The 20,962-nt window shown below is 41.3% G+C and overlaps 1 protein-coding gene and 1 long non-coding RNA gene across 3 annotated transcripts; both read left to right on the top strand.

Moving 5' to 3' along the window:
• The first annotated feature begins 6,047 nt into the window (after positions 1–6,047).
• LOC118559607 lies at positions 6,048–6,460 on the top strand. Its single transcript, XR_004928939.1, has 2 exons — positions 6,048–6,100; positions 6,182–6,460. It is a non-coding gene; the product is annotated as an uncharacterized LOC118559607 (long non-coding RNA).
• Positions 6,461–10,363: 3,903 nt separating this feature from the next.
• LOC105918575 lies at positions 10,364–19,966 on the top strand. 2 transcript variants are annotated; one of them, XM_036130291.1, is made up of 11 exons: positions 10,364–10,593; positions 12,691–12,777; positions 13,044–13,184; positions 13,289–13,422; positions 13,618–13,754; positions 13,859–13,952; positions 14,094–14,193; positions 14,853–15,109; positions 15,204–15,384; positions 15,863–15,990; positions 17,090–19,966. In XM_036130291.1, the coding sequence occupies exons 1-11, from the start codon at positions 10,578–10,580 to the stop codon at positions 17,405–17,407; spliced, it is 1,593 nt and encodes a 530-aa protein (XP_035986184.1). In that variant the 5' UTR covers positions 10,364–10,577; the 3' UTR covers positions 17,408–19,966. The 2 variants fall into 2 exon arrangements, with proteins under 2 accessions (XP_035986184.1, XP_035986185.1); XM_036130292.1 differs by having other exon boundaries at positions 15,925–15,990; positions 17,090–17,287.
• The last annotated feature ends 996 nt before the right edge of the window (positions 19,967–20,962 follow it).

Below are 20,962 nucleotides of genomic sequence, written 5' to 3'. Positions count from 1 at the left end.
ATAAAATTAAAATTTTTTGTAATGTATTCAAAACGAAAATAACACTTGTTGGTATTGTAGCAACAAGATTATACCTCTATTTGTTTTTGAAACTGCGCTATTTTAGGTGGGAAATAAATAATATTAATTATTTTAGGCTATTAAATTATTTTTTGAATAAATGTATTAGAAACAAAAATAACCCTTGTTGGTATAATCTTGTTACTTGTTGGTATAATGTTGTTGCTACAATACCAAGTGTAATTTGTATTAATTTCTTGGTGGGGGGTAGACAAAAATCAAATGAGCCCACATTTATAATAATTCATAAAATGATGATGATAATTGTAATAGAAATAGCATTTAACTGACAGTATTCAGCGCGGATTATTACAGAAGCAGCTCAGCGTGATCAGGTTTAATCAAGATAAAAACTTAGTCACTTTCATGTAAAACAAGCTGTAATATTATTACTGGATGAAAATAGCTTGATGGTGGCTAACTGGCTAGCTAGTGACACAACGGCTAAAAGTGTGACGTCACACAAAGAGTTTGTATCAGTCTGCTGTCTTTGCTGCATACTCGCTATTTGTAATAAACTAAGAGAGAATATTTCTATAGATTCTAAAGTCAGCGCTCGCCAAAGTAGTCCAGACAGTTATCAACGACCTGATGACGGCTGAATGTATTCCTCCGCGGGCTGATGAAGGGATCCGGCTGCTGGAAGCTGATTGGTCAAAACAAAGTCAGCCCACCAGCTCGGGACGTGATTGGCTGAGCGGCGCTTGAGGCGCGCAGCGATTGAGGCCAGAAGCGGGAGTGTTGGTGAGGCTGAAAGAGAGCAGCAGCTGCTGCAGGTGATGAAGTCTGGAAAGAAGTCCAGCAGCTGGAGGCACAGCGGAGAAACTGGAGGGAAGCAGGAGCTCAAAGAGCGGCAGGACGCAGCAGAGGAGACACCAATGATGGGGGATGTTTTCCAGCCCAGAGTTCTGCTGCACCCATCAGGTTTGGAGATTTCCTTCTTCATGCTAACTGTGTGGATGGAGCTAAAGTTTAGGAGCCGTTTTCAGCAGCTGATGGATTCCTCCTCTTCATCACAACTCGTTGCAGGCTTTCCCCCAGAAAACTGGCTAAGCCTGCAGCTCTGCTTAGGGGGTGCCAATGCTAGCTTAGCATGTAGCTTAGGAAAGCTAATGCTAGGTTAGCACCTCCTAAGCTAGCATTAGCACCTCCTATGCTACATGCTAAGCTAGCATTAGCTACGAAGCTATGAAGAGGGTCACATGTTTCTTCTGACTGTTTACTATGGAGGACCAATCCTGCCAAAATTTAGAAAGAAAAAAAATCAATGACTCACTTAAATAAATACTGAGTCAAAAAGTAGCTTACAATATAAAACTGTGTGCCATTAAATGCAACAAAGCAATAAAAATACATTTACTCAACAACTGTTCAATTAATCAGCTACAAATATATATTTATATATCAATGTTTAACTGTCATGTTTTAACTCGTATTTATTTAACATATTCTATCCAATTTATCTGTTGGTTTTAACAGGTTAATCACATTAAATTTCCACAACAGAATGACACAAAAGTGATTATTTTTAGGTATAACCATGCCCCAACCATGCCCCGCCCCAAGAATGGGGAACCGCGAGCGAGCTATTTTTAGAAACGTAACGTCACGATGACGTCACATCACGTGGTACGCAGTGGGGCAAACTCCGGAAACCCGCAGCTGTTTTGCTTTAAAAGAGACGTGCGTTAGCCTAGGTTTTACTCGTTAAAACGACTTTTCCAAATCTAAGACCATGGTTTTTAAACATTGTTGCTATGGAACGTGCAACAGCGACTCGAGGTACGCTGATCGGCCGCATATGAAGGATGTTTTCTTGAGTACTTTCCCGAAATTCAAGAACGCCGAGGAGAAATGTGTGCGCTGGGTACACCGGTGCAGTCGGCCTACATATGTAGCAAGCATTTTGTCGGAGGAAAGGGCACAACCGAAGAACATCCTGACCCAATTCCAGCGACATCAAGTCAAGGTAAGAGTATTTTGGTGGCCGACATGTTAATAAAGAAGCGCCTGCTACCATGATCACATATAGGCTGTCATGGTAGCAGGCGCTAACATGATAGCCTGCTACCAGGATAGCCTACTCAAAAACATTTCAAATGAGACAAACATTAAACATATACCGATTCCTGGACGGTGATTACAAACAAAATAAACGGCCGACGACGCCATGATCGCCGCGCAGGAAAAAAAAACAAAGCTTACCGTTCATCAACTCGGCCTGTTTTCCGGTGTTTTTAAGCCCTCGACACTCAAGCCATCGTTTGAGCTGAAGGTTGGTGTGTTCTTCGACAGTGCGACCAGTAATCCGTGCGCCTGGGACACCGTCTTGGGAAAGTTTAACGGCTGTAAAGTCGGTCATATCGCTGGTTCTGTTGCGCGTGTAATAACTGGTTGCTACGGGCGTTCTGTAACTGTCTGTCCTACCTAAGCGGCAAAAGGGGCGTTGCTCTTGAGACGGTGACGTCACGTGCGCGGTACCCCATTAGCATAATATCATGCTTAACTTTGATAAAAGTTGAGAGGTCTGAAAACTGTCATTAAATGCAACAAAACAATAAAGAGAATTATTCAGTAACTGTTCAATTAATCAGCTACAAATATATATTCATATAACAAATATGTATTTATATATCAAATGTATGTTTATATATCAATGTTCAGTCATATTTTATCTCTTGTATTTATTTAAGTGTCATAATCTATCCAATTTAGCCATTATTAAATGTTTTAACAGAATAATTAAATTAAATTTCCACAACAGAATGACCCTAAAGTTACTGGTGATCATTTCTAGGGTGAAACTGTCAGTTCCTGAGGTTCAGTTTTCTCTACACTGCTGATCAAATCTTTTTCTCTAAACTGAATCTTTCTCATGGTTGTAACATTGTAAAGATCTAGTTGTTGATAAAGCATGTAATGTGTTTCAGTGTTGGCTGCAGATGTTAAAGAAGAGGCTCCTGAAGAACAGAGTCCTGAGGGGGAGCAGCAGGAGTCAGAGCCCCTCCACATAAAGGAGGAACAGGAGGAACCCGGGGCCCGTCAGGAAGGAGAGCAGCTCCTGGTGAAGGAGGAGACTGATAGCAGCTTTCCATTAACTGCTGCTCCTATCAACAGTAAGGATTGCTTTACTTTGTTTCTGGGTCCTGTGTTGCAGCTAAAGGCCAAAACTCTCTGGATTCATCAGCTTCCTATCAGACTAAATGTCAGCTCAGTCTGACTCTACGTGCTCCCATCCTATTTCTTCAACCTCTGACTAGAGGCTCCAGTTCAGATCTCCTGACTCTCTAGGTCAAGTGTTCATGCTAGAGTCTGCTGGTCTGTGAGGAAACACAAAGCTGCTCTTGCTGCTGGAACAAACTCAGCCAGGATCCCAGTTTCACCGTCAGATATGGAGGCAAAGTAAAACTCATCCGCTTTGGGGGAAATACTAAATAAATCTTCAGATCCCAACCTGAACAGATCCCAGTTTCTGATCAGGTTGGTCCACAGATGTTTTCACCAGGAACCACAAAACAAACTGGATCTCCCAGATGGTTGATGGACAGTGGGGGAGGAGCTAGCAGTTTTTCCTGGAACCGGTGGGTTGGCAGTTTGAAGCCCCACACCGATCCTCTGCCGTTGTGTCCTTGAGCAAGACACTCCACCTGCTTTGGTTGCTGGTGGTAGTCAGAGGACCCGGTGGCGCCGGTTGTCTGGCAGCCTTGATTCTGTCAGTTTTTTACGTGTCCTGTCTGGTTGTGGAGCACCAAGAATTGCTGTCTTGATGCCAAGGAGAGGCCAACAGGTTTACTTTCACAAGTGGAGCATTACTGCTTTCACTATAGTGCTCTGTGTGATACGTTTGATAAAAACTTTATTAGGGCTTATTTTGGGCTTATTTCACAAACAATGGACAAAAAGGAGAGGCTGGGTAAGATGGTTCTCTTAAGAGATTTTAGTCCCAAAACATGAAATAAATGGCTGCCAGGTTACTCTAAATCTATGAACAGAGATTGATGACAGTATGTTTCAAGCTTTAGATGGTTCATAACATCTTCCATCCACCGTTTGAGTTGGAGGGGCAGCTTTTTTCCAGCTGAGCGATATAACCTTCATCATGTCTTAAGTCCCAAAACCATAAGAAAGGGTTAAAACAGGATAAACCGTGTTAGAAATTATTTTCAACCTTATCGTACGCTGGGGCATGATGAGTTTGGGGTTGCTTTTGGATTTTTGTTAAACACACGTCAAAGTCTGTGAGAAAATCTCTGCAGATACTTTCAAGGTTTTCCTTGGTGATCACTTCTCTGGAACGGCTCCACCTTTTACCAATGTTACCTTTTGGTTTTGCATTGTGATAAGGTTGATATTTATCTGACTCTTTAGGCATTCGCTGCAGCCTGTCTCCACACTTTTCAGTCTGCTGGATCACTGGAGAACTGAATTTGTGTCTTTTCTTTGGCCTTTTTCCTGTTTGAAGGTTTAAGTCTCTAAACTTGCTTTGTTTTCTGTCTAAATGCCAACAAGTGCTCCAAAGAAACTGAGCATATCTGCACGTCTCCAGCATGGAAAAGTTATTTTCCCTGCAATGCACAGTCACATTATATCATATCATATCGTAGACTTTCATGTAGATCATGAAGGAACAAAGACTTAAAAAGTGGGTCCTCTTCAGGAGAATTACATCCTTGAGAATAAAGGTTCCACGCCTGATCACTGCCACCTGCCACCGAGTCAGTCAAGTCAGACTCAGTCCACCTGTCAACCTGCCTACATAATCCCTCCTCAGTCTGCTCATCCCCGCTGGAACGTCTTCGCCCTTCATTCTACCTTTCACCAGCCTTCTTCCTTGTCTTTCGTCCCTCGTCGTTTGCCTCGCCGTCTCCTTCGCCTCACGTCCGCCTGCTCCTGCCATCATCTCCCACCTGCTCCAGTCTGGGTCAGTTCCTTCCCCACCAACCATCACCTTTCATAAACTGTTGAAAACCAAACTGTGTGTGTTGCTGAATTCTGGTTCACCAATCTCAGTACCTGACAGTTTATTACGACCCATTTAGATCACTAATCTACTACCAAATTGTAGAATAAGCTGCTACAAATCAAACAAATGTTTTTAAATTGGATCTTGAAACACATTATTTCTCCTTGGCTTTTAACTCAGTTTGAGAAGTTTTTTATTTTTTTTGTTCTATCATTGTATCTATTTTGTATTCGTTTTTATTGTTCTAATGTTTTATTAGAACAATAACCTCCTCGTCCTCTGGTAATGTTACAGACATAAAATGAATGAACAACTAGGCTAATTGTTTCAGCTGCCTCTGTAGTTTTATTCTCACCATTCTCAGAAAAAAACTGTTTTTGATGTCCTGGGCCCCTGCTCTGCTGCTCCTCTCCTAGCCTCCTAGCCTCCTTCTCTTCTCTGGTGTCTGGACTTTAGCTTTTTGGGGCCATTCCAACCCTGCTGGAGGAGGAATGAACTGCAGTGTGGCCCAAACCATTTTTTAAGATGGGACAGTCGCCATGATTGTCAAGGTGGATTACACCATCAATATCCCTGGCTTTGAAGTAGCTTGTGGTTTTTGCGTTTTATTGTCCACTAATTGTTATCGAGGTGAACTGCTCATTCTATCTCTATATTGATTGTAGGACATATCGCCCTGCGCTGAAGTTTTCTGTTGTTTTATTCTGTGTTTTACTCTGCTGCATGTTCTGTAAATTAAATGGTGTAAACTAAATCATCCAACAATCCATATTACGTAGCAGGTTGTGAGGCAAAAGAACATGAAAAATGCCAAAAAAAATAAATCTAACTAAATTACCTAAATATGTCTTTATTAAAATGTGCCTCAGTTCAGTCTGGGATCAAAACACTTTCTAATGTGCATAATGTGTTTCAATGTTTCCTGCAGATGTTCAGCAGAAGCTGATTGTTAAAGAAGAAGCTTCTTTAGACCACAGACCTCCTGATGACCTGCATGACCCAAAGCCCCCCCACATCAAGGAGGAACAGGAGGGAGTCTACATCAGTCTGCCAGGAGAGCAGCTCAATGGGAAGGAGGTGATTAATGCCATCAGGTTTCCAGTCTCTGCTCCTCCCATTAAGAGTCTGGATGATGAACAGTCTCTGCTGCTCTCACAGCTTTATCCAGACCAGATTAAAGGCAGAGAGCTTCCAGAAGAGAATGATGGAGAAGAATCCATCAGGTTACAAGATCACGGAGATTCTTCTATTTCAAAGGCTGAAGACACTGAGGAGAATGAAGATGACAGTGATGTAGAACACCCTCTCTCTGAGCTGAAACACTTGTCAGATTCTGAATATAAGAAATGTTCTACAAAGAAGAAAAATGTGGACTCACGAAGGAAAGTCCAGACAGGAGGGAAGCTTAGCTGTGAAGACTGTGGCAAAACATTTATTGGCAAATCACATTTAAACAGACACTTGAGAATCCACACAGGAGAGAAGCCTTTCTGTTGTGATCTATGTGGACAAAGATTTAACAAAAAATCAACTCTAAACACACACATGAGAATCCACGCAGGACAGAAGCCTTTCTGTTGTGATCTGTGTGGACAAAGATTTATCGATAAATCACATTTAAATAGACACACGAGAATCCACACAGGACAGAAGCCTTTCTGTTGTGATCTGTGTGGACAAAGATTTAGCCAAAAATCAACTCTAAACACACACATGAGAATCCACACAGGACAGAAGCCTTTCTGTTGTGATCTGTGTGGACAAAGATTTAGCCAAAAATCAACTCTAAACACACACATGAGAATCCACACAGGACAGAAGCCTTTCTGCTGTGATCTGTGTGGACAAAGATTTATCGATAAATCACATTTAAATAGACACACGAGAATCCACACAGGACAGAAGCCTTTCTGTTGTGATCTATGTGGACAAAGATTTAGCCAAAAATCAGGTTTAAACACACACATGAGAATCCACACAGGACAGAAGCCTTTCTGCTGTGATCTATGTGGACAAAGATTTATTGATAAATCACGTTTAAATAAACACACGAGAATCCACACAGGACAGAAGCCTTTCTGTTGTGATCTATGTGGACAAAGATTTATCGATAAATCACATTTAAATAGACACACGACAGTCCACACAGGACAGAAGCCTTTCTGTTGTGATCTATGTGGACAAAGATTTGGCCTAAAATCAGCTTTAAAAAGACACATGAGAATCCATACATGAGGGAAAATGACTCTGCTATGACTATTGACTCAAACTGCACACTTGTTATTGCTTTGAGATGTTTGTTGTCATTAAAGGCAACAGTTTTCACTTGCTAGTTTCAGCGTTTCTCTAGTTGCTTTTTTTATTTTTGTCTTAAAACATTTAAAAATAATTTAAATTTTTTAAGACAAGCTGTAACACAGTCTACAGCAAACTTCAGAATTTAAGTTGTAAAAAGATGAATGTTTATCCTTGACGCAGAGATGTAACGATGCAATCAAGCCCCCATTCCATTTTAAGTTCCCAATTTAAATTTGTTAAATTAACACATTTTAATATTAGATATTAATATATCAATAATAAAAGATGAAGCCCGGCCGTGCCCCTCCTGGGGACTCCCTCGTTTTGCTGGGGGGACTTCAACGCTCACGTGGGCAATGACAGTGGGACCTGGAGGGGCGTGGTTGGGAGGAATGGCCCACCTGATCTGAACTCGAGTGGTGTTCTGTTGTTGGACTTCTGTGCTCGTCATGGATTGTCCATCACAAACACCATGTTCAAGCATAAGGGTGTCCACATGTGCTCTTGGCACCAGGACACCCTAGGCCGCAGTTCAATGATCGACTTTGTTGTCGTTTCATCTGATCTGCGGCCGCATGTCTTGGACACTCGGGTGAAGAGAGGGGCGGAGCTCTCCACCGACCACTACCTGGTGGTGAGTTGGCTCCGATGGTGGGGAGGAAGCCTGTCAGACCTGGCAGGCCCAAACGTATTGTGAGGGTTTGCTGGGAACATCTGGCAGAGTCCCCTGTGAGACGGAGCTTCAACTCCCACCTCCGAGAGAACTTTGAACACGTCCCGAGGGAGGCGGGGGACATTGAGTCTGAATGGACCATGTTCCGCGCCTCTATTGTTGAGGCGGCTTGTCGGAGCTGTGGCCGCAAGGTTGTCGGTGCATGTCGCGGCGGCAACCCTCGAACACGCTGGTGGACACCAGCGGTGAGGGAAGCTGTCAAGCTGAAGAAGGAGTCCTATCAGGCTTTTTTGGCCTGTGGGACTCCGGAAGCAGCTGATGTGTACCGGCAGTCGAAGCGGCGGGCGGCTCGGCTGGTCGCCGAGGCAAAAACTCGGGCGTGGGAAGAGTTCAGAGAGGCCATGGAGAAAGACTTCCGTACAGCTTCGAAGCGATTCTGGTCCACTATACGGCGTCTCAGGAGGGGGAAGCAGTGCGGTACCAACACTGTTTATAGTGGGGGTGGTGTGCTGCTGACCTCGACTCGGGACGTCGTGCGTCGGTGGGCGGAATACTTCGAAGACCTCCTTAATCCCACCAACACGTCTTCCATTGAGGAAGCAGAGCCTGAGGACTCTGGGTCGGGTTCCCCCATCTCTGGGGCTGAGGTTGCCGAGGTTGTTAAAAAGCTCCTCGGTGGCAAGGCCCCGGGGGTGGATGAGATTCGCCCTGAGTACCTTAAGGCTCTGGATGTTGTGGGGCTGTGTTGGTTAACGCGGCTCTGCAGCATCGCGTGGACATTGGGGGCAAGTCCCCTGGATTGGCAGGCTGGGGTGGTGGTCCCCCTATTTAAAAAGGGGGACCGGAGGGTGTGTTCCAACTACAGGGGAATCACACTCTTAAGCCTCCCTGGTAAGGTCTATTCAGGGGTTCTGGAAAGGAGGGTCCGTCGGATAGTCGAATCTCGGATTCAGGAAGAGCAGTGTGGTTTTCGTCCTGGCCGTGGAACACTGGACCAGCTCTACACCCTCAGCAGGATCCTGGAGGGGGCATGGGAGTTTGCCCAACCAGTCTACATGTGCTTTGTGGATCTGGAGAAGGCATTCGGCCGTGTCCCCCGAGGGATCCTGTGGGGGGTACTCCGGGAGTATGGAGTACCGGACCCTTTAATAAGGGCTGTCAGGTCTCTGTACGACCGGTGTCAGAGTCTGGTTCGCATTGCCGGCAGTAAGTCTACTCGTTTCCGGTGAGAGTTGGACTCCGCCAAGGTTGCCCTTTGTCACCGATTCTGTTCATAACTTTTATGGACAGAATTTCTAGGCGCAGCCAAGGTGTTGAGGGGATCCGTTTTGGTGGCCTTAGGATTGCGTCTGCTATTCGCGGATGACGTGGTCCTATTGGCTTCATCAGGGCGTGATCTACAGCTCTCACTAGAGCGGTTCGCAGCCGAGTGCGAAGCGGCCGGGATGAAAATCAGTGCCTCCAAATCCGAGACCATGGTCTTGAACCAGAAAAGGGTAGAGAGCCTTCTCCGGGTTGGGGAGAATGTGCTACCCCTAGTGGAGGAGTTCAAGTATCTTGGGGTCTTGTTCACGAATGAGGGGAAGATGGAGCGGGAGATCGACAGGCGGATTGGTGCAGCGTCTGCTGTGAAGCGGGCGCTGTACCGATCCGTTGTGGTGAAGAGAGAGCTGAGCCAAAAGGGGAAGCTCTCGATTTACCGGTCGATCTACGTTCCTACCCTCATCTATGGTCACGAGCTTTGGGTCGTGACCGAAAGAAGGAGATCCCGGATACAAGCGGCCGAAATGAGAAGGAGGTGATTAATGCCATCAGGTTTCCAGTCTCTGCTCCTCAATCAGCGGATAGTAGAGCTGATATGCAGTTCTTGCGTCTCCAGTACTCACATGTTTGAATTGGCGTCAGGTCTAGTGACTTTAGGAGACAAGCCGTAATAATCCACTAACAAGATGCTGCTTTCAATTGAGCTTCGAGGGAACATCCACCCCCTCCCCCATCACCTCAGGTGTGCCCCAGGGCTCTGTCCTAAATAATAAAAGCCTGGTTCACCAACAACTTCCTTCAATTAAACAGTAGTAAAACTGAGGTTCTCCTCATTGGCAATAAATCAACTCATTACAAGAGCGACAGCTTCCTACTTATTATTGTAAGCTCCTCCATCTCCCCCTCCCCCCAGGTTAAGAGTCTGGGTGTCATCCTCGATAGCACCTTATCCTTTCAATCCCATATCAATAACATCACCCGGTCTGCCTACTTACACTTAAGAAGCATCAACTGCCTGCGTCCCTCCCTTACCCCACACACTGCTGCCATACTGTCCACAGCCTCGTCACCTCCCCACTGGATTACTGCAACTCTCTCCTCTACAGTTCTCCTACACAGTAAATTCCACAGTGTTAAATATGCAGTGTCAAAGTACACTGACTATTTCAGAGTTATTGCAACAACAGCTGGAGTAAGATACCACCCAGTGTTGGTGAAAATATCCGTTGTTAAAATAGGCGGTGTGAAACGTACTCTGGAAAGCTCCGCCCACCTCCTCAGTCCAACGGAAATTTCAGCCAGCCATTTTCTTCATTCTTCATGTCAAGCGACTCCGGTAAGTTTTTTTTTCTTATTCACTATCAAACGCATAATTTGTCCTTTCAACAGACGCTGAATTTCTAGAATTTCTGTAAATCATTGTTAACTGTGAACCTCGGCCGGTTTTAGTTCTTCAAATGCTGAATTTCAGAAGGCTAATGTCTAATGTCTGAGTCCACGTGCAAGTAGCATATCTGGCTAATTAACCCTAACATTAAATGGCAGTCAAGCTATCAAAAGTTAAGTTAATTTTGTCATTATAGCCTGGATGTTTGCTTGTGCATTACTTTGAGGTGTAAAATATTATTGTAAAATAGCGAGTATTGCTTGTGTAGGTGGGGTAGGTAGGGAGATGGCTAGCTAGCTAGCTAAAGTTCATTCTGAGCGGGAAAAAAAAAACGAACCACTAGTGCTGAGGAAGCAATGTTATCTTTATCATTGCAGGTTGTATTGACAGACATTGTCGTTTAAATGTGTTGGAAATATGGCTTGGATTTTCTAAAGATATATAAGATTACACTAATCGTCTGTATCGAGATTCAAAGTTTCCCTCCTTGTCTCATGGCTACCGCTAATGATAGCTTACCCTAACACGCAAGGTTCACGGCTCTGTGTGTGTGTGTGGGGGGGGGGGGGGGGGGGTACGGTTGTATTTATAGAAATTTGGTTGTTTATTTATTTAAATACGTATTTCAGAACGGTCAGAAAAGCTTCCCGGTCCAGATAGCTAACAAGCTAGCGGCAGTGGTGATGCGCGCTCGTCATATATCCCTCCGCCTCAAAACGCGCTGGAGCTGATGTAGGAGCCGAGTAGCCTCGTGAGACCATCCTGATCTCGCGAGCTTTCAAGGTTTCACTCGCAGATCAGTCTGGCTACCCTCCGTTGAAGAAGCCGTTCACTAAACGAACGTCCAATCAGCGTTGGCTTTGAGGCGGGTTGAGGTGTGACGCAACGGGAAGTGCGACAGTTCAGTCTAAAGAACATGGCGGCTTCAGCCGACGAAACTAGCGTTAGCGTGGCTATCGAGCAAGTTTTATCGGAATTACAGAATATTTCTTTGCTGAGCTAACGAGCCTTTACCTGCAGCAGCAAGAGTAGCTTGGCTTGTGGTTGTGTTTTCGTCATCGCTCGTAACAGAGCGACGAGGAATCTGATTGGTTCATTTGGCCCGTCTATCACCAACATAGGCCAATCAGCTAACCAGTATTTTCGCCCCTTCCCAAAATTACTTAAACGGAAGGTTTCCAGATGGATATGCGGAGCAAATCTATCTGGCGGCGTCAGGTAAGGAGCCGAGGGAGTAAAGACAGGAAGAGAAACTCTGCCCGTATTTTCTGCAGTTTACAGTTACAATGACCGGTGATAACTGCTGAAAGTAGATTACGAGGTGCAGATCACCATTTCGGGCAGAGATTGGTTCTAAAGATGAGTTTTTACACGATAATAACATTGCAGAAACCCAACCCAAAAACCATATAATGTTTATTAATTTGTCTTTTTTTATCTCTAACATGTAAAATTAGTATTTTAAATGTAAATGCTTAATACCATTTCTATCTTTTTGTTAAAATGCAACAAAATATTTCAGCATGAAATATTTATTTATTTATACATTTGTTTACACATTGTTTAAATATCAGGGAGTTCTTAATGATTTAGCCATTATTGGCCAGATTTTAATATTTTATGGTACCAGGATGTTTTCATTCAAATTCTTTTGTACAAGTATGTTTTTTTTTCTTCTTTCTTTCCAGTCATTTATTGCAAAATCGCATACTAAAATGCCCAAATGGGCTTTTACACTTTAAGACATAAAAAGATAAAATGTGAGTTTAATTTGCGATTTTTCTCGAGTTGAATATTGAAATAAGCAATTAATCTCGATTAAAATTAATATCGTTTGACAACACTAAATTATACGTAATAATTATACTTTATTGGACAGTATTCACCTCATAAAAAGTGGCCTAGCTTCTGGCCTGTTCTGATGAAATGCATGAGATTCTAATGTATCTCAAATTTGAGAGAATGCAGTGTATACAGTTTTTTATTGCGATAATGAGCACACAAACCTTAGCCATGAATTATGCTAACTGTTTTTTTTTTCTGCAGGGAACATGCTGCTTAAAACAAAACTTGGTGATGTCCAAAAGTTTGTTAGAATAACAGAGCCAAATCTTAAAGAATTTTTGGTTGCAGGTAAGAAACTGATATTGTGGAATTAAGATTTGCACAAGGAGCTTTAAATGCTAATAATTACTAGATTTAGCTGTTTTAAAATGATATACTATAATATTATTGCCGAATGATTGAAAATTATATGGTCTTAGATTTTGGAATTGATCAACAACTTTTGTGTTTCCCTTTCTAGTCACACCCTTAAAAGTTGTTAAGATTAAGGCATTAGTGAAATGTTATAATCAATGGTTTTCCTGTTTTTACAAGCTGTTGTGTCCATTTTGTAGCATTTGCAAAGTTTGGTGTCCCAGCTGTAACAGAAGGTGTGAAAGTTGTCGACAGTTCAGGGACTGAGTTGGATGAAGATGTTTTTGAGGATGTGGTAATGAATCCCTCAACTGGGGTGTTGACCATCAAATATGACTCAGGTTTGTCTCTAATCTATATTATTTAAAGGATGGGTTGTCTTATGAAGATTGTGATTATTAGAAGTGACCGGTTAATTTATTTCCATTTCTCAATTCATGATTAGAATCTGTCTCAAAAGTAGCCTCTCCTGAGGCGTCCCAACCATCATCCCTCAATTCTTGGGACTCTGGGGATACAGACATCATTCCTGATAGTCCCTCCAGAAAACGCCAGAGGCTGGATGCGGAAGCTAAGCATGTAAGAGTTTTTATAATATTTACATGGTTTGAAGAACTTGTTGAGCCTGTCACTGTCTGGAGGGAGTTTCTCTCTCCAGTGTTTGCTCTTTTGGTGCAGCATAGAATAGAGAATCTCTTTATTGTCTCACAATGGGGAAATGACCAGTTGCGACATATTCCTAATGTGTTGAATTCTTTTGTGTTGTGTTTCCAGTTGGTGGAATCAGTTCTTACCAACAAACCTGGTGGGGAACGTATAATTAATGAATACAGCCGAACCAAGTCCTTGACAGATGAAACCAGACGGAAAATGGTTAACATGCTGGCAGCTGACATGACTGAAAAGAATGGGTAATCTGCTAACAGTGTTTTTGTTTTAGCTTGGAGATTAATTTCAAATCAAAATGAAATCCAGTTAATATAACTGCAAACTCCTTTCTTCTTCAACTTTGCAGTACATCCCCACCCAGGCAGGTGAAAGAAATGTACGCCAGAGGAATAGTGTCCTTATTCCCCTACCTCAGTGACCCATTCTCTAAGAATGGCTATGTGAGTTGCAAACAATAATGCTTGTAGTAAGGTTAAATGCTGTGTTGAGAAAACTGGAATCATATTAGACCCTGTTGTTTCACTTCTAAATGCTATTAATGAATGTCTTTCTCTTTTTTGTTTATCCTTTCACCCTACAAGGAGCACTATTATGATGGGGAGAGTGGAACTGGGTACTTGGCCTGGAGGATTAAAACTATTCAGAGAAGCACTGCTAAAGATAGGCGATCCTCGTTTGGAGGTAACGGAAAAATTTATGGAACAAAACACGGCTTTAAAAACTCTTAAAATGTCTAAAATCCAATCATTTTAAATTCAAGGCATAAAATGTCTAAAACTATTTTAAAATCTCATAAAATTAGTGAATACTGTTTTGAAAGGTCTTGATGTATTAATGTTCAGTTTTTTCTAGTTAGGTTAAGCATCATGTATTCCAATGTGAAAAAGCTGTAAAAAATATATATATACTTTGCAAGTAATTCCTGGCCTCCAAATTTCCTTTAAGCCTTTTGTACTTTTTTTCCAGTATGGTTGTGGAATGGGCCTTACATTGTATTCATTATGTTCTTAAAAATCTTAAATTTGGCTTGTTGAAACAGTAGCAGGATTGGTTACTGCATTTGTTGCACACAATGCTTCTAAGTATTTTTTTCTTTGGGTCCAACTACACCCTTTAATTCCTCTGACTTTGTTAATAGGCTGGCATGGCAAGTTCTGGGTGATTCAAAAGACTAGACATGCATTTTGAACCATGTTCAATATATGAAATCATAGGAATAATCATAAATTGTGAATCTAGCTTCTACTTTTGTGTAGACTACCTCTTTAAAAATTGCCCAGGTTTTTACAAATGTTTTTGATATCTGTATGTATAATACTGTATTTCCCAATGTTATGTAGAATCAGCCAAAGGATCCTCTGAAGATGTGTCTGGAGGACCAACTGTCAGACGAGAGTCCGAGTTTGTTCCAGAGACTGCCCTAACTGAAGATGAGTGCAACGAAGCAATCTCACTGATGAAACATTCAGCGGATGAGGACATCGTCAAGAAGAAAATGAAACTGACGTTTGAGCATCGCCGCAACATGGTCCTTGACCCACAGCAGTCAAGCAACATACTGTCCGAATTTCCACGTTTTAAAGACATCAAAGGCTTGGTAATTATCTATCACCCTTTAACTTTTTTTTTTTTTTTTTTTTTTTTACCCGTCAGATAATTGAAATTGTCACCCAACATTACCCCCATCCCAGGTTGAACAGGATTTCATTCAGATGTTTGGAGAGGGTATCTCAAGCAAGCTTCTGGAGAGGTGGCCGGTCATGTTCAAGAAAAAAGTCATCCAACAGTGCAGAAAGCTTCCATCCACAAGTGAGCTTGAAGAACTCTTGTTGGCAGCTGATCCACCCGAGAATGGCACTGAAGTTGACTTTGGTAAGCTGATTGTTCTTGTTCTTCTTTCGCACTCATATACTTGAGATATTTCATTGTAATTATTTTAATATTATCTAAATATTTACTTAACAGTATACTTAAAGCTGGATCTGTGATAAATTTAGGAGGAAATATTAAGCTAAACTTCAAAAGTACTGAAGTGTTAATCCTATGTTGTGAGTTTTTTTATATCTTGTGAGGATATAAAAAAAGAAAATGCTACTGCCAGTGCAGAGCTAACATTTGCATTTCACTGGATTATAAAGACCAGTCTCATAGAATGTTCCTTTGTGGCATATTTGGCTCACAATTTCTGCCATTCTGAGGTGTGAGAAGTGAACTAATTTCCTGCACTTTTTGGGACACCCCACCTTTAGCATTAGAGTGGTCAAAATGTGTGAGCCATGTCCCAATTAGGTTCCCACAAGGTCTGCATAACTGATGGGTGTTGAAATTGAACACACGATTGTTGTTACAGGTTGGGACAGTGACCTTTCGTCAGTGTTATTGCTGCTACACCTGATTCCACCTTCTGCTCAGGGTCGGAAGAGACCAGGAAAGGTTTCCGCATCCCAGGCAGAGAAGCATCTGGTGGTCTTCAAGAAGGTTTGTATTTTTGGAGGTTATTGAGAGAAAAATCTTATAATTAGGGCTGGACAACGATTAAAATCTTTAATCACAATTAACTGCATAATTTGTGTTATTAATCATGATTATTTGCATTGTATGCACAAACTCCAAGAATTAATTCAAAAGTAGTGTAGAAAGCACATTTCATGTTCTGCTGCCAAATGAAAGAAACTGTTGTAAGATTTGTAGTGTAAACCCTTAACATCAGCACTTATCAGTAACACATTTAGTGTTAATCTCAACTTAAACATGTAAAATAAAAAAAATACCAATAATTAAAGCTTATTGCCACTGACAGGAAATTCTCTTTATGGGGGGGAAAACATTTTTAACAACAAAATCCTAACAAACAGGCAATTTCTGAGGTAACAGCAGGGAGCAGCATTACCATTTTATGTTCAATACCAAAGCGTGAAGCACAAAAAAGGTCTACAGTAGCTGTCTGGAAGAACTTTCAACTAAAAATGGAAATTTAAAAGCTCTGTGACTTCCCCATGTCGGCTTTGTTTTAGCCACGTTTTCCTTTTTCCTTTCCTGGTTCAATGACAACCAGCAGCGTTCTTCTTCTGTTTGAAACAGAGGCTGGGCTGACAGCCAGGTAGTTGGCGCATTATCGCCAAGTCAAACCCCTACACCGCAGCAACAGACTTTCACAAAATAAAAGCATGTGAGCAACATGCGTTAATGCATGATAAAGTAAATATCCGCGTTAAAAGTCTAATGAATTAAAGGGAAATTACCACGTTAGCTTGCCCAGCCCTACTTATAATAGTTTAACAATTGCAGAATATGGTCACACACACTAAGGCATTTAAATAGTGCTTTATGATGAGTATTGACGACCAATAAGCTGCTAATTTGTATTCTAATCAGCAACTAGTTGGTGCTTAATATGTCTAACCCTCTGGTACCTTTGGGGATGTTTTCATCCAAAAAGGGGGTCCACCAAACTTTGTCCTTAAGGGTATAAGACAGTGGTTTTTGAAAGGGTACCAGAGAGCTACATTTTTTTTTCTGTTTTTGTTTTGTTTATTACAAATGTCTATCTGTAATCATTCTGTGTTGGCATTTGCAGACTGGAACAAACATTCAAGAGCATCTCGATGCCATCACCAGTCAAGCTCAACCCTATCTCCTGGCTGTTGGAGTTAAGAAGAACACGATCCATCAGTTCTTCATCATTCTTGACAAGAATGCCATACCTTGCAGGTCAACATCATCTCTTGGTGCCTTTGATGAACTGTTTAAGGCTCATTTTGTTTTTGGCACATCTTATAACAGCATGCTCCACAACATGTACACTTTCATCCAAACCACAGTGTACAACATAGATGTCGGCAAGGTCAAGGAAAGTCCTCGTGTCTCTGAAGTTAGGGCGAGGTTGCTTCGTTAGTGTTTGAAGTTTCTCTTCTCTAATGAAGTGTTTTGTTTGTCAGGCTGAGTTAAAAAGTTCAAATATGCTTGTTAGGCATTTAAGATTAGTTCATGGCTACTTACCTGGAAAAAATCTCAGGCTTAAATGTGCTCAGACTGGATGTGGATGTGTGTTTGGTACATTTTCTGGTTTTAGGAAGCATTTAAATACCAAACACACTGAGTATATTGACCAAGATGGAGACACTGTTGTTAATTTGAGCAGCGTAGGAGAGGAGGTGATAGCTAATGTAGATGAGACTGCCCCAACATCTGAACTTTTGAGATATTCCAATAGGAGCACTCTAGATATCTGTGCCTCTGCTGTTGCACAACTCAAAGCAGCTGGATTAAGTCAATCTTCTGTAAATAGTTTTGTTTCCTCCATGGAAGAAGTGTGTTTTGAGATTCATGGTCAAGCTAAAGATGCAGCTCTACAGTGCTTATCTCCACAGGACATTGAAATTAAAAACAAAATAGAGCAATCTTTCCAAAAGTTGGAAAACCCATTCACATCCTTAAATTCTGAAACTAAAAGAAATAAACACTTCAAAGAAAAGTGGGGAATGGTAGAACCTGTTGAAAAGGTTCTTGGCACAAGATTTGACAGCAGAAGAAACAAAACAACTGGGACATACGATCAGGTCATTGTAACTGATAAATTTGCATATATTCCAATTTTAGAAACCTTGAAGACAATTTTTCAAAACCCACAACTTTCGGATCTGTTCAAGCCCAGGCATGTACCCAAGGAAGGTGTATATGCAGACTTAAGAGATGGCAACTATTTTAAAAAAAATCCCTTCTTCTCTTTAAAAAAAGATGCTTTGCAAATACAACTATTTTATGATGACTTTGAAACAGCAAATCCTTTGGGATCCAAAAAAGGTATTCACAAATTAGGTGCGATGTACTTTACATTAAGGAATTTTCCTCCAATCTTTAATTCTTCATTGACGAATATTCATTTGTGTGCTCTTTTCCATGCTCAAGACATCAAGCGTTATGGTTTTAATTTGATACTTGAGCCACTTGTCAGGGATCTTAAAGTACTTGAGACTGAGGGATTTAAGGTGAATATGTTTAAAGAAAAAATTCATGGTACCATAGTTCAGGTCACCGGTGATAATCTTGGGTTGCATACTCTATTTGGCTTTGTGGAGTCATTTGGGGCTCGATATTGTTGTCGTTTCTGTCTCCTTGAAAAATATTGTTTTCAAACTGTGTTCTGTGAGGATGATCCAAAAGTTGTACTAAGAACTGTTGAGATGCACAAACAGCACTGTCAAACAATACAAACAGATCCTACACTACCTCACATATATGGTGTCAAACGCATTTGTCCACTAAATTCACTTGAGTATTTTAACACAGCCAACAACTTCTCTGTAGATATAATGCATGATATTTTAGAGGGAGTTGCTCAGTTTGAAGTCAAACTTGTCCTTCATTACATTCAGGAAAACTTCCTAGATGCTGAACAACTCGCTGGTAGAATACAATCCTTTGACTATGGTTACAATCAGCAGCGAAACCGTCCACCTAGAGTCAAGTTGTTTGATGGAAGTAATGATTTGGGGTTAAATGCCATACAATCTTGGTGCTTGCTACGTAATATGCCTTTGCTCTTTGGTGATTTAATAGACACAGATGACAAGCACTGGCATCTTCTACTATTGCTTCTGCACATTGTTAACATTGTATTTTCACCTGTCCTTTCTGAAGGAATGACCTTTTATCTCAAACATTTAATCATTGATCATCATCGGCTCTTCAAGCACTTATTTCCTACAATCAATCTGTTACCAAAGCATCATTTCATGATACACTACCCTCGTACTATAAGAAACATTGGCCCAGTTCTGCACATGTGGTGCATGAGGTATGAAGCTAAACATAATTTTTTTAAGAAGCAATTAAAAAGCTTTAAAAATGTTACCAAGACATTGGCTAAAAAGCACCAAAGTTGTATGGCAATGGATCAGGAGTCCTTTAGCAAGCAAAAATTAATCTTAGGACCAGGTAAGATGGTGACACTAAATGATTTCAAAGAAGGTTCAGAGATTGCTTCCAAATTTGGAGCTGTATTGTCTACCAGCGTGTTTTCTGCAAAGTGGATAAAACATCATGGTACAGAGTACCGCCGTGACTTCATTATCTGCACTGAGGTTGCATTTGAGATGCCTGTGTTTTGTAAGATCAAAACTATTGTTATGAAAGATGACACTGTATTGCTATGTGGAAAACTGATGGAAACTGTGTGTTTTGATGCTCATTACCATGCATTTAAGGTCAGGGTGCATCCAGACAGGGTTCTTAAGGTGTTGAACATAGATGAGCTGGTTTACTTTAAACCATTTGATTTACAACTCAAGTATGGAACGACAGATTCCTCTTTGTATGTTGTTCCTTATTGCCATTTCATGCTGACTTAAGGTCAATGTTTTAAATATTGTATTCTTTTAATATGTTTCTATGAGACAGTATTTTAGCCTGACATACAGTATTTGATTGCTGTTAATAAAGACCTTGAATTTGATATTTAGTGTAAACTTGTGATTTTTACTTTGCATGTATAGGGTGACTCCACAAAAGATTACATCCAGTGTAAAGTTAACACTAAGATTTATTTGCAGAAAGTGTTAAACTTCATTCACACAATACAGTGTTAAAATTTTGCTTTATAGGAATTTATTTTTCACTGCAAGGGAGTAAATTAACCAACACAGTAGTGTGTTATATCAACACTTAACAGAGTTGTTTTACTCTCCAGTGTTAACTTTTAGTAACTACATGCGGTGTTATTCTGAACTGGAAAGGAACTCAATCAGAATTGATTTGACACCATACAAGAGTTAATTATTAACTCCACGAAGAGTAATATTAACTCTCTTTAGTGATATTTAACCTTTGGTGTAAAATATTAATTACACTATTCAGTGTAAGCCAGTGTTAATTTTTTACACTAATTAGAGTTAATTTCACTCTAAAATTCTAAACTCTATAGAAAGAGTTAATTTAGCACTAATTCAGAGTGGGACCAAATACACTCGGAAATAGTGTTAAAATCAACTCTTTAAGTGTTACTTTAACACTGCAATATTTACTGTGTACCAGCCCCGCCTGGGAGTTGACGACAGCATCATCTTCGTGCTGAACAGAGTCTACACTCATCTGGACAAGCCAGCCAGCACTGTGAGAATCATGTTCTTTGATTTCTCCAGTGCCTTCAACACCATCCGTCCGGCTCTACTGGGTGAGAAGATGACGGCGATGCAGGTGGAGGCCCCCATGGTGTCCTGGATTGTTGACTACCTGACGGGCAGACCACTGACACATTGTTATCCTTCAATGTGCTTCCAATGCTACAGCGAGGCTGCTAGTCTGTTCTCTGCATCTCTTCTAGTAAAATATTTGACCCTAAAAAGAAGTTTCAAGATTTCTTTGTACAATATTTCCAGGGTTTCTGGAGCTGTGATGAAAAATGATGACGTGAGTGTTTTAACTGCCGAGCTCATTGTTCAGTTCCTCACTG

This window comes from Fundulus heteroclitus, unplaced genomic scaffold (assembly GCF_011125445.2).
Source record: "Fundulus heteroclitus isolate FHET01 unplaced genomic scaffold, MU-UCD_Fhet_4.1 scaffold_325, whole genome shotgun sequence".
Lineage (NCBI taxonomy): Eukaryota > Metazoa > Chordata > Actinopteri > Cyprinodontiformes > Fundulidae > Fundulus > Fundulus heteroclitus.
This window is presented reverse-complemented; position numbering and strand designations above follow the sequence as displayed.

Bases quoted from the DNA above. Each gene is read 5' to 3' on its own strand.
- LOC105918575 (XM_036130291.1), top strand. The intron at 12,778-13,043 runs GTAAGAAACTGA...TCCATTTTGTAG, and splicing joins TAAAGAATTTTTGGTTGCAG to CATTTGCAAAGTTTGGTGTC. The intron at 15,991-17,089 runs GTTTGTATTTTT...TGGCATTTGCAG, and splicing joins ATCTGGTGGTCTTCAAGAAG to ACTGGAACAAACATTCAAGA.